The following is a 23,040-nucleotide window of genomic DNA, read 5'->3' on the forward strand; positions in this document are numbered from 1 at the left end:
TTTTGCCTTCCATCTCCTGGTCTCCTCAAAAAAATTGTTCTGCAGGATGTATCTAGGATTTTCTGGCTTTGCTGAGGCTTAGAGTGGTTATTATTTTTAAATTTTTCAACTTTATTTTACTACTTTGTCTGGTCTCATAAAATAATTCCCTAAGGAATTGGATGATTTTTCAGTTTAATTTTTGTTGCAACAGAGTGTAGAAAAATGTGCTTCTGCATAGCACTAGAACATTTCAGCAGAACTAAACCAACAAAATATCATTTTTTATGTAGTTTGTATTCAAGTCTGTAATTAAATAATATTACTTTAAAAGTTTTATTTTAATCTAACTCCTTTTGGATTGCCTGAAACTGCTTAAAGGAATGTGATTTTGTTAGTCTGTCTTTTTCCTTACTACAAATACACCTTAGCCATTTTCTTGCCATAGGTTTCTGGATAATCTTGAGGAATAGGTCTCTGGAGATAATTTTATTAAAAAGAATGTGAGTAAGATTGAATATTTTAAATATTAGTATTTAAAATTGGGAGGTTAAGCATGGATTTAAAGCCTTAATTATTGCTGACTGAAGCCACTTAGTAAATCCCATAAACATCAATAGCAGTTACAAGATGCTTAGCAGTTTAAATCATGTAATTGATTTTATACAGCTATCATTAGCATTATTAATATAGATTGGGTAACCAACAGTTGAATTTAGAAAGAGAGAGAAAGAGAGGGAAGTGATCCTGTACATTTTTTCCCTTTGCTTGGGAATCTTTGCATTCACTTACAGAAAGCTGAGAAAATTCTGACAACTTGTCTAGCTCCGTCTATAAGTCTTTGACTGAGTTATAAGCAAGTCTTTGGTAAGTGAATCATGTGAAAACAAGTAGCTTAATATTCTTTTATTTATACCTCTGGCCTTATATTTGCTACTTTAGTAACGACTGGCATTTGAAGAGAGTTTCTCTCTTATCTTAAAATTCCCAACCAACTTTCTGGCTATAGCTTCCTTTAATACTGTATTTTTCTTGATATTGAATTTTGATTTAAAGAACTTCTGATGCCTAAAAGAAAATTCAGGGAGAAAAAACTCCGAGGCAAATTAATTTTGAAGGTGAGATAAGGAAAGGATTTAATTTGTGCCTAGGCATAAAGTTACAAGATGGGCGCTTGCCCCTCTGTTACCCATGTTACAATTTATAATACTGCTTGTCCAGTCCGAGGTTCTCCCACCCTTTGGCTTTTGCCCTGGTCCACCCTCAGTCACGCCCCTTGGGAATTGGGGCTGGGGACTCTGAGACGCCTTCTTCATCAATCTTCATCTTCTTCGGGGCACAGGGGGCACACATTCACCCAGTTTTTGACTGTATTCTTGCGCTTCAGGCCAAGATTAGATGTCCTCAAACAGAAGAGGCCTATCTTAAAGAGAGACTAAACATTTCTACTGGAATTCAGGGGATATTGTTATGGGGAATTGAGATAAGAGGGTTGGGGAATGTGTGTAGTTACTATGCTAAGGGTAAGGGAATGAGTGCTGCTGGTTCTAAATCTACTTCTACTATCTAACTACTTATAAAACTTATAAAAATTAGAAAAATCAAAAAACCAGATGGACCTTAAGGCATCACTTCATAGTGGGTTTTCAGAGAAAAACTTAGTGGTGCAGTTTTGCTATGTGAAAGTTACCATTCTCTTTCAAAGGGCTTCAGAACAAAACATTTCAACAATCCAAAGCTCCACCAAAAGAAAAATAAATAGCCTGAATTGAATTGTATGCCAAGTCACAATAATTTATTCTGTATTAGAATTGTGTTTCCAAAACCATGGTCCACTATAATATGTTTGTCTTTTTAATAAGAAATGTCATGCCTAAAGTACATCAATTATTTTGTAGGAGAAAACTAGCTAAAGGATTGAAATGCATTAGGCAAAGTCACTTTAATATATGATGCAGTTTAACTCTGCAAGTATATTTGTTTGACATTGTAAATTTGATTCTTATTCCCGTTACATACACTTTGAAATTGGAATATCTTCAAAGTTTTTTTTAATCTATTATTGCCTGTGATAAAGGGTTTTTACATAAATGTTTATTATATTTTCTTACGTGGGGTAATAAAAAGGCTTGTAGCATATTATGGTGTAAGTTTACTGGCATTTAGTGTTATCTTGATTATAATTTCTCCAGTATGTAAAGATTGCCTAAAATTTGTAATGCTTTGAATTTGTGGGATTTTTTCAGGTTGATTAAATCTAAGTAAATACTAAATCAGGATATACTTTGCGTTTACAGGCACTTGCAGACCAGTTTGAAAATGCGAGTACATCAGCATCTGAACGCATGAAGGTTTTCTACTGTTGTCAGGTGCCTCCACGTTGGGCCATACAGGTGTGAAACAATCTCATTTCAAGCTTTTCTTAAAAGTCTATGGTGCTTATTTTTAATACTGCATCACTCCAAAGTCAAGAGAGCGTGATATGACCTTGAGTTGAAATACTGTAGAAATAAAGACATAACCTAACCCACACCAGCTTTTTCTGGAGAGAAATCAAGTTGTACAGTGTTTTGCTTTCAGATGTCTTGTTCTGTCATGCACAGAAGTAATTGATTGTTAGTGCAATTCTTCTTTACTTTCCTTTTCCCTCCAATAAATAATAGACTAAAACTTACAAGCTTCCAACATGTCTCCTATTAAAATAATCTTGCCACTGCCTTACTATTTATTGCTGGTTTACTAATGATAGTGTTACTTTTATCTTTGTTTCTTTTAAAGTTCACTTCAGGAAGTGGATCATGGTGAAAGCAACCAAATTTAGGAGTCAATAGTACACTGAAGAACAACTTGAGTTGTTCTTTTTTTTTGTTTGAGACATTCCCCTTTATACTAGTGCTGACAGGATTTTTTTACCCATAACTACATTGTTTATCTTGACTTTCTAGAACAGAAATCTACACGATAAAGTCTAATCTGATGATTCTATATTTAACAAACTCAAGAAAACTGTTTACATTTCATACCTCCAAAGGTATTCATGTTGTTTACTTTTAATGGTGTTTTGTTCAGTTTTGATTTCTAATCTCAGCACATGTTGTTTTAACCAATCATATCTTCTCCAAGCATTCTCGAGTTATTCTACATAACCTTTCAACAGGCACTTCCAATAAAACTATCAAATGTGGTTTTCATTTCCAGTTGTTGGAGTGGCATTTTCAATGCAAACCAGTTTTCCAAGCCCAAGATAGAAATGCTAAAATGGGGATTTATAGTGAAAGATGGTTGCAGTCTTCTAGTCATAGTAATGAAGACACATTGCCTATATATATTTTACCAAATTTAACTCTGAGTAGATTTAATTAAACATTAATGAGATTTAGTTCTAGACACTAAGAAATGTTGGCTTTTCCTAAGTGATTAATGTCAAGCTAACAAACAGGTTTTCAGAGTTTGTTACATATTTGCATCAAAGAGGTATAGCCAGTTGTGTTTTGTTTTTTTTTTTAATACCAGTTACTATTCCCCTATAGTAACTCCTTGGATTTGTAACAGATGCTGAACCAAGTCAATAAAGAGAGGTCCTTTGCATCTGTGGAGAATTTCAGAGAATTCATTCAGGATCGCCAAAAACACTGCGAGGTTAACTGTATGGGATCTCACAGCATAGATAGCTGCCCTTATACAGGATGCTTCCATTTATTTTTGCAAACCTAATTGTATATCTGTCATACACTGTAAATAAATTACCTTTCTTCAAAAGTGAAAACTTATTTGCAATCTTAATCTCCTCTTTAAAAATAAAGACCAAAGACAACTTTTCTAAGTCATAAAATCATGCCTTATTTGTTTTTAAATTGAAAAGATAACTCATTTATTTTCATAAGTAAACTGAAATAATTGCTGAATTTGAAATAACAAAGAGGTTGGCTTAACTGTGGGGAAAATTCAGCTAGGGAGTTGAACCTGAAGTCAAATACAATATTGCTTTGGCTAAAAACTAACACCCTTTGGCAGTAGCTGCTTGGGACAGAGATTTCTCACAAGTACTGAACAAAATTGTTTCAGAGCCTTTCTCTCTTTTTCCGCAGGTATATATTACTATGACAAAGCATTGCTAGAAGTGGCTTTAGTTCCCTACTTCAGCCTCTGTTTCCCACTCTTCGCATTCCCAACATCCTGCAGCAGCTGTTCTCCAGCCACATGGACCGTGTGCCTCATTTAAGGGCTGGAAATTCATCTCTGTCAATTCATTCTTGCCATGCCCATTTCCATTTATGTGTTATATTGTTAAATTGTTCAAATCACAACAATTATTATTCAATTGGTGGGGGGTTTTTGAACTATATACACTGAGGTTTCAGCTTGAAGTTTAATTGTTCTTTTAATTAATTATACGGAGTATAATTCCGTATTATCCGTTTGCTCCTTGCTGTTGATGTCAGAAATGCCTCTAACAACTTTTTAAAATGTAAATAGTATTTACTTACCTATTTTCAGTTACCTGGAACGTCTTATCTTTCAGCGTCAGCTTGCAAGTTTACTTTTTGACCTGGGATGCACCAGCTCTGCCTTACAAATATTTGAGGAACTGGAAATGTGGGAAGATGCAGTAATCTGCTATGAAAGAGCAGGACAACATGGAAAGGTAAGAAAAATGTTTTATACAGCTGAGATCCTGTCTTGAAATAGCATCTGAAGGAGGAAGGACTGTCCGGCTTTAGCTGTCTCACTAATGACACTCCTACAAGGGTATCATGAGCAAAGTGTGCTTAGGAAAAGTAGAGAAATGGTATATGAACTTGTCATAACCGGTGGATGCCAAAAAAACTATTTGGAGTAATAACCACATGAAACAGAAGTTGGTAAATAAGAAATAAATTGAGAAGCAAGAAGACTGTGATAGTGATTCTTGAAAATGTTTAAGGACAATTAAATTAAGTATTACCAATAGACAGCAAGGTGTAGTGTGGGCATTTCAGGAAGGCTGTAGCTGTCATTCATGATGGCATCTTGAAACTTTGGCTGAAGAGGATATTAATTTTCTTTCCTACTTGATTTCAAACTGTTAACTATAGTTTTTAAAAACAGTTTAAATAGAATAACATCAGTGCTTGATGTATTTAATTACTTTATGTTAATATATTCAAATTACAGAATCAAACATTTGAGAAAAGAGTTAAAAGGCTTTATTTTGATAAGTCTGTTTTGATGTTGTCCTAAACTTTTCCATAATTTCTTTAACACTGCTACCACTATGTGTGATCAGAGCCAAACAAGACAAGGTAAAGCCAGCACCTCACTCTAAGTGTCAGTGGCATAACTGTTTAAAAATGCTGGTGGCAGGCTGTATCAGCCTTCTTATTGTTGATTATTTTTCTGATACTATTAGAACAATGGTAGGAAGATTCTGGAAAATAATACCTGGAAGCAATGCCTACTTGTATGTAACTTTAGCTGTGTTCACTTTCTGGTGCAACCTCTCACACAGAAAGGCTGTAACGTGAATTTAAACTATCAAGCAACATTTTCAGAATTCATATAGATTTCAGCAATATTCAGTTTCAGACAAAAATATGGTGGGGGTTTTTTTCCATTCTTTCTCCCTGTTTGACATATGGTAGCATTAAATATATGAATGTATGTGTGCCTTTATGACACCATAAGCACAAAGACTATGCTTAACATAAGTTTATTGAATAGAGAGATATAAAAAAAGCAGAATGTCTCATACTTCCATGTTTTTTCTGATTGTCATGTATCAAAGCCTAGATTTTGGTCTTTATAAGCTGACAGATATGTCTTGCTGGCAAATTCTGTGTCCCATTATGCATGCCTTGGGGATAGTATGTTAATATCACAATCTTTTCAGTACAGTGGAGAAATAGAGGTCAATATTTTCCATTTCCTGGAAATACATTCTGTCCCAGTTACATTCACAAACTGCCCTTAGGGAGTTATGAAAATGGCACTTGGAGAATAGGACAGGATATCTGACACAGGAAACTGCTTAGAAATGCTTTCAAAATGAGGGATTGTGCTGTGCTTTGAAAAACAGAAAATGCTATGTAAGTACTAAATAACAGTAGTGCTGGAAGAAAGGGAGCTTCAAACCAAAAAAGACAGAAAATTAGAAACGTAGCTGTGCACCAAGGAGAGTGACTATTTGTGCTTCTTATTGAAAAACATTCAGGGGATGAACTGCTTATATTTATCAAAAATGTTTTTATGTTTTTAAATGTGGTAGTTATTCTTGTAGGAATGCATGAAAATCTACTAGAGCAATATGTTGGTCAATGGACGTTCATATCATTAATGAGTTTAGCATATATCTACCCAAAAGAACAAATGCTATTTAATAAACTTCTGTATGTTTTTCACTCACAAATTCTTTTATGTAGGAAACATGAATTTAAATACTGAAACATCTAATAAAACATTCAGATATCAACAATATCAATGTGTTTGATGAGTACTTAAACATCCAAGTAATATCTTCTTTCTTCCTACTTTTGAATTATCCACTGATAAAGAAACAGAGCAAATATATGACCATGTGAAGCTCCACATGATGCAGTTGGAAAATACATAATTCATTTGGTTATAACAGGGCCCTGTAGCAGTACAAATTTTGCAGAGTAAGATGTCGCTCACGTTTAGCAAACTTTTTTGTGGATTTGTTACTGTTACTAGATATGGCTCTATATTCACTCGTTTCATAACCTGAACAAAATTAGAAGGAACTAATATTATAACATGAGTCAACAGAAGAGTAACAGAGTGGCAAGGCATGAGTGAAACAGGGCACAGAAAAAGAACTAAAAAAGTATTATAAAATTTGAATGTACAGTATGTTGATAGTTGCTGTGGCTTTCTCATTGTTTACTCATTGTATTCTGCTAGCAGACTTGTTGCAAAAGGAGACATCTCCATGTGTGTAGTGAGGACTGGTGTTGAAAAGTGCCCCTCTTCCTTCTTTTAGTTGTGAGGGGGACCCAGAGATTTCCAGAGTATTGTTAACATTATACAACTTTATTTGGTTAAGGTGTAAGAGATCTCTTCCACCTCACTGGAAATGGATAATACACTGAAAACAGTACTATTTCCCTGCTAAAGAAAGGGTGAACCAGAAATGTGAATTTTCAGTTCTTCCATTTGAAGTGAGGTCTTTGTCCCTGGCAAGAACTCTATTGCATGGTAGCTGCTGACCTTTGATAGATGCATGAGATCTGCCTTTTTTCATCAGCTGGGTATTCCATCTTACAACACTATTTTCAACCCTATCCCAGTTCCTTCATCTCGTCAGAGTATACATCATGATGTGCAGTCTGGTCTTAGACCAACATACTCCAGCAATCCACGTTCTGCAGGGTTATTTTTCTTGTTATGACATAACACATATAATCTCAAAACATTTGAGTGAGGAAACACAATATGGCAAGATCTCAGAAGCTCACCTTTAAATTCAGGAATGGCTTCCCAGATGTGAAGTAGTACTATTAGTGCATGAGCTCTTCAAGAACTTGGATTCATTTCCACTACATATCATAACAGTCATAGAAGGCAGGTGTGCATTCCTCTATGTGGCTACAAAGCTAAGAAAGAAGAGTAAATGTCTCGCCCAAGGTCATGCATGAAGCTACAGGGAAGATAAAATGAAAACCAGAAAGCTTTCCTTTTCTGTCGCTACCTTTATCCATGCTCATCTTTCTGCTTCTTCATGCTGCTGCTCTGGTAGCCAACTAAATAATGCGCAAGCAGAAAAAATGAAAGCTTTTTAGGAAATACTTAGAACTAGCAAAGGAATTAATTGACAAATATTAGAACTGGTAGATCTGTGAAGAGTGAGACTAGGAGAGTCTTTTAGGAAACAAATAAAGTAAAAGCACGTGGATGCGATGGCAAGTGGAAGTTTATGGTTGGGAAGCCAAATGCAGGATGAACCTTGAACTTGGTTTCCAGGAGTCTGTGTAGTGAGTAATAAAAAGGCACCACCTTTTATTTAAACTAGACCCCTCTTCAATGAGTGGAGATTTTTGTGAAGCATTGGCAGTTCAATTCCCATGCCAACCATAGTAGGGAAGATAAGCGCCTAAATCTTTCTCATATTTGAATCAACGTGACTTTTGAACTAAGCATTGAATCCCATCCATTCTGGTGCAGACCGTTCTGTAAAAGCAGTATTATAAATACATCTTCATAGTTTCATTTTAGGTATGTTTTAATGGATAATTTTTGTATCAAGTCTTATTAAATTTAGATATAACTTTTAGTTATAAAATATGCCAATTAATCATTAATACATGTTTAATGGATAAGAATAAATTGCTATATTTCTTTTTATGTATATTGTGTGAACTGTGTGGAAAATGTTTCTTGATAATATTTGTTGTAAAGATTTGGTTTTGTAGAAGCAGGGTTCCTATCAAAGATCAAATGTGCTTTTTTGAAAATAGTTTACTACAAAGCTAGGATAAAGGAATTTATTTTTTTTTCCACAAAAACCTAAACAGAATGAACCTGTTTTTAAAGTATTATCTGTTCTTGCAGAAGACAAATGTTTTTATAGTACAGAGGTTTGTTTTGTTGTGGTTTTTTTTAGTTTGTAGTTATGAACTTTGTACTAGCCTTTAAAGATTTAAGTAATAAAAATGTTTGCAACATGCCAGAGAGGTGATCAGATAGCTAATCAGATGAAGAAAAAGTCAGACTTCTGCTTATTTAATTCTCTGTTTTATCTGTGTGCTGAAATATTTATGTTGGCAATGAATTTTTGTAAGCTTAGACCAGAACATGACATTTTTATGCTCTTAAATGTGAAATACCATTAGTGAATGATTGTGTTTCCAGTCTAGGCATTGCCACAGAATAGCAACCTGAGCTTAGGAGTGCTCTGCAGAGGAAGTGGCAAAGAAGCAGCATGCAATGCACTTTTCACCTTGTATCTCCTGTTTACACAGCAACATTTCATTCTTCTTTCTTTATCTGAAGGGGAAACAAATCCACCTTATCCTTTGGTGCCTAATGTGATTACTGCAATTATAAAGCACAGAACTCTCTCTGCTCTAGAAAAAAAATTAATCTGTAGGTCTATTATTAATATGTCATAGCAACTAATGGAGGCAGGTAAGAAGGAGTACACTGCACTTTAACCAATTCCCGGGAAGTGTTCAAGGCCAGGCTGGATGGGGCTCTGATCAGCCTGGTCTAGTGTAAGGTGTCCCTGCCCATGGCAAGGGAGTTGGAACTAGATGATCTTTGAGGTCCCTTCTGACCCAAACCATTCTATGATTCTGTAAGTACAGTCTTCTAGTTAGAGAAGATTTTTCTAGAGCTTTGACTGGGCTAATTTTAAACATTAAGTAATAGGTTTTTTTGGCTTTCTTAAAAGTGCTTGCCATCAAGTTATTTTCCTAATAATCAAGCACCAATTTTCTCCTTAATGGGATTCCATTTTTGCTAGTTTTAAGATTCTTTTAAGAATCTGAACAATACATCCCTTCTTCACATTTGTGCACTTCAAATATTTGTAGGCTTTACTGTTACTTTATTTAACAAAAGTAGCAGTAAGAATGAGAATGAGATGCTAAAATTACTATGCATTAAATATTTCAAAACAAAGTAAAAAAAAGGGCATTTTTCTAAAGGTGATTTTCGTACAGTTTTGATGAATTTTACCAATTGGAGTAAGAGATTTTGCTTCTCTAGAGTTCTTCTGAAGGTCAAAGAAAGCAATTCTTACAGAAACAAGAAAAGCAGTAATAATTTATATGCAGAGATGATGTCAAGTTTCCTTTTAGATAAACTAGATATGATAGAAGAATGACTCGTGTTACAACGTTGAACTTTAATTCTGTGGTAGGCTGTGTTGGATCCTTCTTGGTTGAGGTGTTCCAAGTAGATCTTTTCTAATAGAAAAATTATACTGATCTTAATTATTTATGTTACATTTTTGCAGCAGGGGACTGAGGTAAGAGTTCAATCTAGACAACAGATCATCTGTCCCAGTGTATTTGTCTTTTCAAAAAGCCACAGAAAGCAGATTGTCTCTTGTTTAAAAGAGAAACAATAATTTTATTGTTAAAGCAAGATGGTGGCCCTGAGATAAAGAGCTTTTGAAAGTTAGTTATAGCCCATAATCGATGTCTGGGAGACACAGCTTGTGTCTTCTTTTCCATAATGTTGTGTATATATTGAATATATTTTATCTCAAACTAGATAAATCTATAACTACATCTATTTATAACTTCTGCATCTTGTGTAAAAGAGTAGCATTTCTACAACCAACAGTATGAAAGTGGATTTGTCTTTAGATGTAATAGAAGGGAAATCACTATTTTCAGAAAGGTGCAATTAGAGAAAAGGGAATGACAGTCATTGCAAGAGTACTTATTAGGGAATGAAAAAACCACAAATTATAAACTATTAGGATTGCAGATACCTTAATGGTGCTGATACTGCATTGCTATGAAGTAGGTGTAGGTTTGATGTCCAGGACTGGGGTTTGCTCTTGGGACAGAATACATACCTAAGATGTAAAAAGAGGAGAAAGCTGCTGCTTTTTTTTTATGGTTTACTTTCCCTTGGTGTGTTAAACAAAAAGCCATCATAATATGTTGATGTTGAAGTGGTTTTTTGTTGTTTTTTTTAAAAAATCAATTTGGAACCAAATTCTATCTAGGCTTCATGTTCGATGCTGTGTTGGATGAAGATACTATTTCCTCACTAGCCCTACTTCTTAGTCTTCAACTGATGATTGCAAGGTGCTAAAGCAGTATCGACTCAGGTAGGTAAGTAACTGAAAATAAATAATCTCATCATTAATTGATTTCTCTTTGTTCTTTAACAGGCGGAAGAAATACTCAGACGGGAGTTAGAGAAAAAGGAAACACCAGGATTATATTGTTTGCTTGGTGATGTTCTTAAAGACCACCAGTATTATGACAAGGCCTGGGAGCTCTCCAGGCACCGAAGCGCCCGTGCCCAGCGTTCCAAAGGCCTCCTTCATCTCCGAAACCGGGAATTCAGGGAATGTGTGGAGTGCTTTGAACGTTCAGTACAGATTAACCCTATGCAGGTTGGGAAATGATGCTTAGTTTTAGTGTGTTCGGTTTTGAATGATGATACTTTTTACAAAGACAATTCTGTGCACAGTTGTCAAAGTAAGAGCTTATTAGTATTCTTAGCAAATTTTTCACTGCGTACTTGAAAGCCTGGCCAAAAAAGGTAACATGAAATGAAGACATCCTTGCATTCAGGTCCTTACATGCAGCTAAATCTTTGCCTGTTCACCTCTTCTATTTCAAAAAGATGAAGCCATTGAAAATTAGTAATTACCATCAAATAAATGATGAACAAGTGTCAAGCGGAATAGTTACAAGAAGAACGCTGTGCAGTCTGTAATGACATTATCCTTTGCTCTGTCTATTGGCTTTGAGTTACAAACTCTGATCTCTGTATTTCACAGAAATCTTTTTAAGTCTTCTGGTCTGTCCTGTTCTGGAGTCACTGAGAAACATTGTGTCACACTTGTGATGACAGTAGCTTTTATTACAGGAATGCATCAAAACTGAAACCGCAGTCAAAAGAGTTCTCTTGATGAAGCTGGTTATTTTGACAGATCCTTTGCAAGCTGTTCTGCAGACATCTTTTGTAATCTTGTTTCAGTTTCTCAGCCACTATATTACACCCCAATAAGGTTCACCCCATGGAAGGTCTTGAGATGTTAACTAGCTTTGTGGGTTTTTATGTACAGAAATGTGCTCTTCATAGCCATTTCCAGGTCCATGTAAAAGTAGGGTATTCCTCCTTCTTGCTCTCCAAAGAACACTGCTGAAGCTGCTGTTTTGAGTTCCACATAACTTGCTAGACTTCTGCTTTAGAAAAATTTTAAAGGCCTCCAGCCTTTCAAATAATTTATCATGAAACTTTTTTTTTATTTTGATGATGTATTTTATTCCCATGAATCAGAGTCCTACTCTTATTCAAATGAACTCCAGCTAAGTTATAAACATCTCTAGAATGGAAACCAAAATGACCAAAAATGCTTCTCTTGTCTTTCGGTTCTGTTACAGACTCAGGAAATGCCAACAAAATATATATTACTCAGATAGGGACTTCACTGAAATCAAGAGGGCTTCCAGATAATAATGGGCTGCAGAAGATAGCCCACAGGGCTCAAAACTGAGAAATATTCTGCTGAGATGCTTGTTTATTTTGTATCCTATCCAAAGAAGCTTAAAATGAAAGCCGTCTTCATGCCTTCCCCAATAAAAAGGGAATTCTTACCATTCTTTCCACAAAAAAACCCAGCTGAAGTTCATTCTATATCCTAAATATATGATTAAAGAGTCACTGTACTTCTTATATTGTGGAAGCAATTCATACTCCCTTTCCAGATATCTAAGGGATGATAAAATACCATTTCATTACTACAGTAGATCAAAGGCAATGAATCTTGGGGTTTTGTTTGAGTGGTTTTGTTTGTTCTTTATACCCAGCTACCATGTTTTTTCATTTAACCTGCAGACTTGTTCTTTTTGAGTGTTCTCGTTTTTCTAGCACAGCAACTTTTAAAATATGTCCTCTTATTCTTAGTAATCTCATTTATTTTGTTTTTAATTGTTATGATTGTCTAGTCTTTTTAGAGCCTTTTTGAATGACTATATGTAGTTGCCTCAAGCCTTAAAATGTGTTGGCCTTAAATGTTTCAAGTCTTCTGCAAACCTTTACTCTTTTAGCTGCCCCTTTTAGTTTTTATCCTAGCTTTTCCATTTTAAGTAGCTCTTAAATTTAACATCCTCTGTATTAAAAGAGTTGCCTTTGTTTTTGAAGGACTAGTGAATCTAGATACATACAAGTATCTTTTGTATAGTAACATTTTGAATCTGATCATCCTGGTAAGGATCAAGGTAAATACTGTTTTCTGACTAGCTTCATATCTAATTTCTTGTAATTTCATCCATTATGGTATTTACTAAACTATGTGGAATAATTGGAATCTCCTTTTATTTTCTGGGATTTCTACTTTCACAACCTTCAGATATCCCCCAGCATGTTATCTTCTCCACTTCAGTCAGGTATTCTGAGATACAGTACACTGCTTATTACTGAGGCCTGTAATTTTAATCCATACTAGTTCTGTTGTTGTTTTACACTGTTAACTTCAGAATTGATCATAAAGAAAATTTTCTTTACATTTCTTTACATGTGGCATTTTTCCATCTGCACAACCCATTCCATTTTCTGCATGCTTTTTGTGTTTGCATCATAGCATCTCATGCAGCTTCTTGACTTATTTCCCATCCCAGGGACTTTTCATCTCCTCCTTCATCATGTCCAGTTCTCACATTTTTTTCATTCAGTCACAATCTTCATGCATAGGCAAAATGCCTTGCCTCAAATTATTAAGAAAATAAAATCATTTATCATTCTTTGCAGTCGCTGTATGACTTTTGCTAGGTACCTGCTCATGTAGCTTTTCTCCATAGAATTACAGAATCATTTCACTTTCTTCTCATGCTGCAACTTTTGCTTGAGGAATGAGTTGACAGGCTTAAGCATTGGTAAGCCAGTTCCTGAGAAATGTAGCTGCTCACCATCAGCCTTAAAAAATTAAGATGGTGGAAGCTTTAGTCAAATCAGATTCTGGAATTACAAGCTCAGAAGTGAGACTGTGCTGCTGTTACTCATTAGAATTATAAAAAATGCAGTGATTGTTGTTCTCTCACCCTTTACACAAGCACTATTTAACTTGTATCCTGAACTGTAGAGTTGTAGCTCGCCTTCAATTTCATACTTGATTGCTCCTGTCTCTACCCCCCTTTTCATGTCCAGAAAGTTACTGATCTAGAAGGAAGATAAAGGGGAGTTAATGAGGTAGCAGCCATGTGGGAGTGCTGCACTTCTGGAAACTTGATGGATAAAAGAGCCTTAAAAAATGAGATTGACTAAATGTTTATTTCCTGTTAATTTTATCCTCTGAGATTTGAAAAACATAGTTTTCATGTGTAATTTCTTCCTTGATTGATGAGTTTACAGATCATGAAAGGTGACAGGCTGGCAATACTGAAAAATAGATTTTCATGTTTGCCCAGGCCAATGTAACTGACAATCCCATCTTCACCTATTTATCCATGTGCTCTAGGGATGGGTCATCCATGTACACCCTCAAAAGCAAAAGGATATCTTTATTGTCCAGCTTGTTCAGTTCTTTTCTCGATATAATTAAGACTGTCCACCAGGATGCCAGATCTGACAGATGAATTTCATGTGTTTGTATTCTGGGATGTAAGCTTTGAAGCAGATTAACTATAAATTCTATAGCAGATATCATATTACTGATTTTAAGTTGGGTCTCAGAGACAGGAAAATTAGCCTAATCTGGAGAGAACTACAAAAATGTTTCCTACAGAGTTTGCAATTAATTTGTAGAGGTAAAAGCTCCTTGCATATGAACCAACAGCTTTGTCCTCAACTCTGTAAAATCTCTGATTTGCAAAACTTTTTAAGGTAATGTTTTTGTGTTTAAATATTTGTTATGGTTTCCTCAGAAGAACCTGAATTATCAAAGTTGCTTGCATCAGAACTAGTCCCCCAAATGCAAGAGAATATAAACATTAAACAGACATCTTGAAAAGTAGTATGTTGTGCAATATAGAGTTAATGTAACCGGGTTTTCCATCTTCCTCTTCCCCACCTCTTTCCCTCTCAAAAAAAATTCCAAGAACAACTGTTTATGTTTTTTTTTACCTTGGCATTTAGAATGAAGAAATTGTGGAGTTTATTGCAGTAGGTAGTACTATCTGGAACAATTTTGCAGCACCTTATAAAATGTTCTGGTTTGTTTTGACTGTATACATTTAAAGAGCATAATGCTGTCAGAAAATGTTCTGTCAATGTACTTAGGATTTAATGATTTTTTTGAATTACAGAACTTTTCAAAAAGGTAGTAATGCTTAATTTGCAGCTCTTTGAGAATTAACCATGTGGGAAATCAGGAACTTGGTATTAAAGACCTATGAAAATACATATTTATTTTGCTATAACTTATACTTTTACCTAATACTATTTAGAGTAAAAGGGACTATTTCAGTTGGAAGAGACCTACAATGATCATCTAGTCCAACTGCCTGACCAATTCAGGACTGACCAAGTTAAAGCATGTTTTTAAGGGCATTGCCCAAATGCCTCTTTAACGCTGGCAGGCTTGGGGCATCAACCACCTCTCTAATGTGCCTGTTCCAGTGTTTGACCACTCTCAGTAAAAATATGCTTCCTAATGTCCAGTCTAAACCTCCCCTGGAGCAGCTTTGAACCATTTCCACATGTCCTACCACTGGACAGCAGACTCACTGTGAGTCAGCAGTGAGCCCTGGCAACCAAGAGGGCACCACGTTCCTGGGGCACATCAGACACAGCACAACCAGCAGGTCCAAAGAGCTGATTATCCTGCTGTATGCAGTGTTGGTGCAGTGTCACCCTGAGCACTGTGTGCAGTTCTTAGTCCCACAGGTTAAGAAGGGTGTGAAAGTCCTTAAAAGCATACAGGGGAGAGCAACAAAGCTGGTGAAAGGGCTGACTGAAAGCAATGTCCTATGAGGAGCGACTGAGGACTTGGGGCTTGTCTAGTTTGGAGGAAAGGAAGCTGAGATGTGACCTCTTTGTTCTCTACAGCTTCCTGAGTAGGGGGAGTGGAGAAGGGATGTGCTCAGCTCTTCTCCCTGGTTGAATCTGTGTGGATGAGAGGTATTTGGTTGTAACAACTAAAGAATTTAAATACAAGATTATTGAACTGGTACAGTTCTGTTCTCTATGCAAGACATTGCTTAAGTACATTTCTATGTCTAAACATTGCATTATAAACTCAAGAAGATTGATATTCTGACAAGTAGAGCCATAAGTTTGAAATGTTCATGTTTGGTCACTAGAGATGTTTTCTGTAAAATGGAATTTCCTTGAAATACATTTCCTAGTGTTTACCATTTAACCTAATCATAATACTATAAAGTGAATGTGGATTTTTCATAAGTTAAAACAAAATATGCAAAGCTCTAAATAGCTATGACTTTCTTCTTAAACAAAGATGCACCATTAAAGAGCACTTCACAAATGGTTATGAGGTCTTTATGTAGTCAACCTTTGTTTATCCATATTTATTAAAAGCTTGAACCTAAAGTTTTCCTATAATCTGCACATAGGATGTTATTTTTCCAGTACAATACTATTATAGCTGAAGACCAGGTAAAATTGATAAGAGTTGCGTTCATCCAGGCAAAATTATTTATTTTATGCAGAAATATCTATGTTATATATGTGACCATTCATTTTTTTCTCTCCAGCTAGGTGTATGGTTTTCCTTGGGCTGTGCATACATTGCTTTAGAAGGCTATGAAGGTGCTGCCAAAGCATTTCAGCGCTGCGTGACATTGGAACCAGATGTATGTACTTTTGAACAAGCGATTCAGATGGTTTATCTAAAAGCAACAAGGATGTTTTCATTATAAACAAGCAAGGCAATAACGAAAAACTTGTTTAAGCCTTAGCCCTTTGAATAAATTAAACTTATGCATGAAGGATATATTTTTGTCATGAGGCATCAAAAAAATACTTACCTAATACTTAACTTTGTCCAACTATGAGTGTGTGAATGTTAATATATATTTACGAAATTCCTTTATGCCTGCATAAATTGCTAAATCAGAGAAAAGAGAAGGAGTAGTTGTGAGGAGAGCTAAAAAGAGAGATAAAACAAAAAATTAAATTAAAATACCTAGTCCTTAGGTAATCAAATTCTCCTGGAAAAAAAAGGTCAAATAAGTTGTTGTGTGACAGGTAGATTTGTAACTATATAGTTAATGAGCACAGGGGAAACAGAGCTTAGCCATTTTTTCAGGATGCAGGATGTGCAAGTATACATTGCTGTTTGACTGTGGATTGCAATAATGGAGGTGTCAGCTGGAACATATCTCAGGAATAAACTGGCAATACTTCTGTCAAAAGGCCTGATTGCCAGCATGTTGTTTGCTTAGAGTTAATGCCACCTATGTGATAGAAACTATTATTCATTCTTTTCTCTTGAGGAATGTGAATAAGAGAGCAATGAAAGGTGACAGAGTATTCTTTTTTCTTTATTATAAAATGAAATAAGTTCCTTGGGGAAAAAAATGTATATAAAGACAACTCTGTATTTAAATGGAATTCTTATTTTATTTATTGATTTTTTTTCTTGTTCAGTATAGTAGATTTACTTTCAAGTAGATACTAAAATTGTATTCATTTATCTCTCTAGGGTCTACATTTAATTGTATTCATTTGACCAAGCCAACTGACTTCTCAGTGGGTTAAGTGGTATTTCTTTTATGAGTAAAGGGTGCTGGGCTGGCTCTCAGTTATGGAGGTGAAATCTATCTTTATACAGTCATCTGCAGCAATGTAGTGACTGTTTTTATGAATTAAGTCTCGGAAAGGTTTCCCGGCATGATTTAAGTGCTCCTTAAAGCTGGGGATAGCCTTCAGTACCAGGCTGTGTTTCAATGCCGGGCTCAGGTTCTATTCTTCAAATCTCTTCCAGTTGTCGCTTTGCTGAATTCAGTGGTGGGGCTTCACATTTATAGCAGTGTAAGGCAACAGGCAGGAATCATCTCTGTACATTGCTCTGCAGGTTTTATCTGTTTGCCTGAGATGCATTAGGGGACATTCAGATCATTTTTTTTCCAGTAACAGAGAGTGGTGCAGGTAAGTAGCTTCCAGCTAGTGAGAAGTGATGAGCTGCTGGCAGCAATGACCTCTCCAGCCTTCCCAGCTAGATCCAGAAGAGGATATGTGTTTACAGTTTAGACTGAAGGCAATAGCTAACTTAGTGTGAGTTATAACAGTGTATTCCAACAGCAAGACAGTTAATTGGTTATTATATACTTGATTGTTGTTGATGTAGTAATATTTATTTATGTATTTCAATTTTAATAAAATAATTTGTATTTCAATGTAATATTTTAACTGCCTTGTAGAAAATATCTGTCAGTGTGTGTGATTAGCAAAATCAATATTTGATAGTTTAATTTACATACTTTTATCAAGTAAGCACAATATAAGTGCATAAATTTTTTGGTATTTCTTTTATCATTCTAGAATGCTGAGGCCTGGAACAATTTATCAACTGCTTATATCAGATTAAAACAGAAGTAAGTACGTCAAAAGGATTAGAAGATACTGCTACCAAAACAAATAACTGGGATTTCCTTTTTTTTGACATTAGGGTTTTTATTCTTATAAGGTGCTTACCTCGTATTTTGTAATTCTTAGCCCTTCAGTTCCCTCTCCCTGGTTAAGTCACTGGTAACTATTTCATTTCACAGGAAATAGCTTCATAAGCTTTATACAAGTAGCAGCCTCTCTCTACTGTGTTTTCTTGTTAAAAGTATTTATGATGTAGTAAGTACAACCAGTGCAAAACATTCATAATAAAATTGGAAACTGATTTGACTATGAAGCTAAGAAGATAGGTCCATTTCAAGCAAACTGTACATTCAGACCCATGTAATTTCATAGTATATTATTCTCAGTAGATTTAAGGGAAAACCAGACAGTTTGGTTTTTGCATTACAAAAGCAGATGGAAATCTGCACACATGCTAGCTTGCTTGTTCTTTTTCCTCTTTGGATTTCAACTCAGTGTAATAAAAGTTTACCTGAAAGAACTTAATATTTAAGAATTTTCACATTATAACTTGTCCCCAAAGAATGAAACAAAAGAATAAGATAAATTATTTTTAAAACCTCTATTCAAAATCTGACATAAATTTATATGGTTATGCAGTCAGGAGGCAAACTAAAAAAAGAGAAAGAATAGTAAATTTACAAAAAAGGGTTAATTTATAAACATACACAGTGGGAAGTAATATCACAAATGAAATCAAGAGATTGATATGCTAATGGGAGCAGGAGGGAGGAGAAAATAAAGGTTAGAATAACTACACAAGGCTAAGAAGTAATAGAAATCAAGAGCTTGTTTTAACTTTTCAGTAGTTCCTTTCATCTTCATCAGTGCCTTGAGTATCCCCAATTCATTGTCTTGGATGACGTGATTGATCGCTCCTTTTCTATAAAGTTCAAAATGTCATACGTTCAGTGTACTGCCTTAGGCCTGTTTCATAAACGTATCTTTAATCAAAGTAATTTTTCTGCCCATCTGCTAGAAGGCTGAGAAAATACTGAGTGATTAGTTTCATTTTACTGGTTGAATTTTATTCTTGTTAATCTATTCTTGTGATCTAATATGCTAAATACATACAAAACTTGTAATCTATTTGATATAGTATCAGAAGCAGTAAAGGGGGGCATGTTTCTGCGCTTTTTCCCCCCACAAAACACGTGGGATAGGACTGTACAGTAAATTTTATGTCAGTATTACATGCTGGTATCCAAGTGTGGCTTGTATTTGAAGTAGAATAGCAACCTCTTTGATTATTCGTGTAGTCACTTATAGACCAAGACTGTGTATGAGCTCATTTAACTCACTCTCAAAACAGAGAATATCTATAGCAGTACATTTCAGAACAATTTATTGGGGGGACTGAGTGGTGGTGAAAGTTTAAATTCTTATTTTTCAAGCCTGCCAGCAAAAAAAGCCTAAAATTGAGTGAGGATTTAAAAAAGGAAAACAAAGTAAAATATTTAATTGTTTTCTTTCACTCCCTCAAAAAAATCAAGCTTTACTCCAGCCGTGCTGTTAAATCAGGCCTACTCATGCATTGCACATTTGACCAAGTCTTGGCAGAGTCTCATACAACAGACAAATATAAAATGTTTACGCTTTTATGAAAAGTGTATGCAACCAATTTGCTAAGACCCAAAGGAAAGGGGTTTTGTTTTGTTTTGAGGTTGTTTGCTTTATAAGACTCCACAAGTTTTGTGTATTCTGAATTTCCTTCAGAAAAATTAGTTGTGATGAAAACAGACTCTGTGATTTGGTTTACCAGAAGAACTTCCTTGGGTGCCAGGAGGTCCTTGAAATCTAGGTCTTGGATTTGTCAGAGCAAACTGAAACTGGAACTGGCCCTTTGTCCTTTGGGTGAAAGATTCCTGGTTTCCGAGACAGGATGATGCATTGATGCAGCTACTGTTTCCTGTTTGGATATGAGTTGGTTTAACTGGTTAAGGATACGCCATCATTACATGATTGGTTAAGTGCATAGGGGATTTGTTTTGAGAATCTAGATGGCTTTATTAGCATCATGAGAGTGACAATTTGTGAAATACGTCTTCCATCCCATCCCTTTGGTATCTTGATTACATTTCACATTTGCATCTTACTGGCATCTGCCCTTCTGAGAACTTATTAACTTTTTTAGGAAGATAGGACAGATGATGCAGGCTAATCCTGCAGATGTTGACGAGCAGTTGCAGAAACAGTTTCTCAATGGGGTACATCAGTCAGGCAGAGCATCTTCCAGCCTGTCAGAGAGCTGTGGCACATCCCAGCTTTCATTGTAGCAAAATCCACAGAGGAAGGAACAGGTCTCTGTTCTTTTCTAATACAATCTATCAAAATCAGGGTCTAAAATCTCTTAGTGAAGTGAATCTGTTAGCAGTGGAGGAGACTCAACTGTTAGTACGTTTACTCATCAGCATTATGTCTATCAATATATCAGGAAGAGAAAGAAGAAAGGAGTGAACACGGGAAGATCCTGCCTGCAGACTGTTCTGCTGTAGCTATGCCAAATTACCTGTTTTCCTTACATAATTTTGTTCTAGCAATCTGCTCTCTTCATGTGTATTTAGTAACTTTTTTAATATTGAGGGCTTACATTGGCAGTTATTGGCATTTTTCCCTGACCCAGCCATTCCAAGCTTTTAATGGCCTGATCAACTAGTTAGATAGTACCTTTTCCTGGCTGAGATATTTACACTGTCTTGGACTCTCTTTTTGAAATTCAACCAACAATTTCTTTGGGCTTTCTTTAGAGAGAGCACTTTTAACAACTTACTCAAGCAGTAGAATAGAGGAAGTGAACTGCAAGTTTTGATAACAGGCCATCTTTATACGATATTTATTAAGAAGAGATTTATTGTCATGTCTTCCCAATGTAGATTTTTTTTTACCAACCCAGGAGAACTCTGTTTCAAGTTTTTATTTAAAGGAATCTATTCCTTTGTGACTTTTTTTTACGTATCATGACTGTCCAACTGAGAGTACACTTTGGTCTCTTAGAAAGAACCATATAATTGCAATTCTCCAGCAAAGCTTTTTTTAAAGTTTCAGATTTGTTGCAACTTTTGGCAATATGTTTAAAACTTTAAACAGTAAGCACACAGGCCTTACCAACATATACTTCAGATGGCATGTTGCTTACCAGAGAATGCCATTACTTCTCTCTTTTAGTAAGAGAATGGTCAAGAGTTGCCTGCAGTGGATCCATATGAAAAAATAAAGATGCTTTGTAACTTGATAATGATTTTATAGGAATTGTGCTATCCACCTTTATTCCATAAAACCTTCTCCTGCTCCTGTGAGATGGTTCACTGGGCAGCACCTTTGGAGAAGGACCCCTAATAGTGTTTGGGCTACTCTGACATTTGGGCTACTCAGTACATTTGTACTGAGCAACACAGCATCAGGGAGCAGAGAGGGTAAGTAAACCTTCCAGCTGACCTAAGGAAAAAAACAGTTAAAAATGCAGAGCTTCTGTGCAGTGGACATGCATGTTTACCATGTGCAAATGTTTAAAATAAATCACAAAAAGCTGTTAAGTAACCTTCTTCTGTGTGATGAAATAACTCAGTACCATTCTGCATCTGCCATGAACTCAGTGATTTTCTGTTTTTCAATGTGTATTAGAACTGCAGCATGAGTAAGATTGTTTTCTCATGGTTCGAGTTAAAAATTCAGAAAGGAAAATATTGACATAGATGGCAAAATTATGATGAATTTTTGTCAAAAAATAATTGTGAGCGCTAACAAAAATTACATAGTTCAGAGTACAGAGTGTACTGTTTTGAATGACCTGATAGAAAGTAATTTGCAAAAGAGATTAAGGGATTATCAATATTGTAAATGATGAACAATAGCTTTTACGTTGCACTGTTTTCTAAATGTATTTTTTTAAATAAGCAGCTTTATATTTGATAGAATGCCAACTAATTTTAGTCTAGAAATCTTCTGCAATCAAGATTTAATATAGAATCTTAATTTCTATTCTGTTTTTATTATTGATTAGGATCAAAGCATTTCGAACCCTCCAAGAAGCTCTCAAGTGCAACTATGAGCACTGGCAAATATGGGAGAACTATCTTCTCACCAGTACAGATGTTGGAGAGTTTTCAGAGGCAATTAAAGCTTATCACCGGCTCATGGACTTAAAAGAGAAGTACAAGGATACACAGGTCAGGAAGTTTTCATATTTAGTCATCCTATATGTTCATTACTTTTTCTTCTGAGACAGAGAGAGATTGCTGATAGCTACTGATAGTGGTATCAGTAATGACAGTATGCATTCCAGTGAAGTTATGTTGGCAAGTGATTTAATTTTTGGGGATTTGTACTGTAAGAATAAATGTTTAAAATAAAAATGGACAAAACCAAAAACCTTTGCATCCTGATTGCAGATTGCAGACTTCTTCAAAGGACAAATATGAGCCTTGCAGTTTTAAGATCTATTTTTATATGAAACACTATGCATAACCCCCTCTTTCCATATTGTTCCCACATGTCTCAGTATCAGAAATAATATAAATTATGTAGTTTAAAGTAAGGTAATCTTTTTCCATGTGTTTGAAAATTCCGCAAATGAGCCTTTGAAAGTAATTTGAATGTATTAAAATAAAGAATAAAGAAAAATAAAAGAGGTATTTTTTGCTCATCTTTCACTGTAGTTCAGTTAAGTTCAGTTAACTTCTGTGTTTGTAAATGTATCCTCTTGACAAAATCCAGAGAACCTACTTCAACAGCTTCAGCTGTGATATTACCTTGCCTGAAACCAGGTTCTGATCCAAGGAGTGTTCTGTACACTCAGTGAAAACAGCAAGGTGAATCTGAAAGGCAAGCCAAAGAATCTCTGAAGCATAG

The 23,040-nt window shown here is 35.4% G+C and overlaps 1 protein-coding gene across 1 annotated transcript in view; it reads left to right on the top strand.

The window, feature by feature from the left end:
• The window catches only part of TTC27 (tetratricopeptide repeat domain 27), a 126,601-nt gene that overhangs the window by 89,748 nt on the left and 13,813 nt on the right, over positions 1 to 23,040 (top strand). Inside the window, exons 11-16 of the mRNA XM_017806838.1 lie at positions 2,277 to 2,372; positions 4,502 to 4,624; positions 10,826 to 11,053; positions 16,317 to 16,415; positions 18,106 to 18,158; positions 22,193 to 22,358. Coding sequence (XP_017662327.1) covers positions 2,277 to 2,372; positions 4,502 to 4,624; positions 10,826 to 11,053; positions 16,317 to 16,415; positions 18,106 to 18,158; positions 22,193 to 22,358 — 765 coding nt within the window. The remainder of the gene's footprint in view (positions 1 to 2,276; positions 2,373 to 4,501; positions 4,625 to 10,825; positions 11,054 to 16,316; positions 16,416 to 18,105; positions 18,159 to 22,192; positions 22,359 to 23,040) is intronic.

The sequence above is a fragment of the Lepidothrix coronata genome, unplaced genomic scaffold, assembly GCF_001604755.1.
Source record: "Lepidothrix coronata isolate B3197 unplaced genomic scaffold, Lepidothrix_coronata-1.0 Scaffold16, whole genome shotgun sequence".
In the NCBI taxonomy this organism is placed as follows: Eukaryota; Metazoa; Chordata; class Aves; order Passeriformes; family Pipridae; genus Lepidothrix; species Lepidothrix coronata.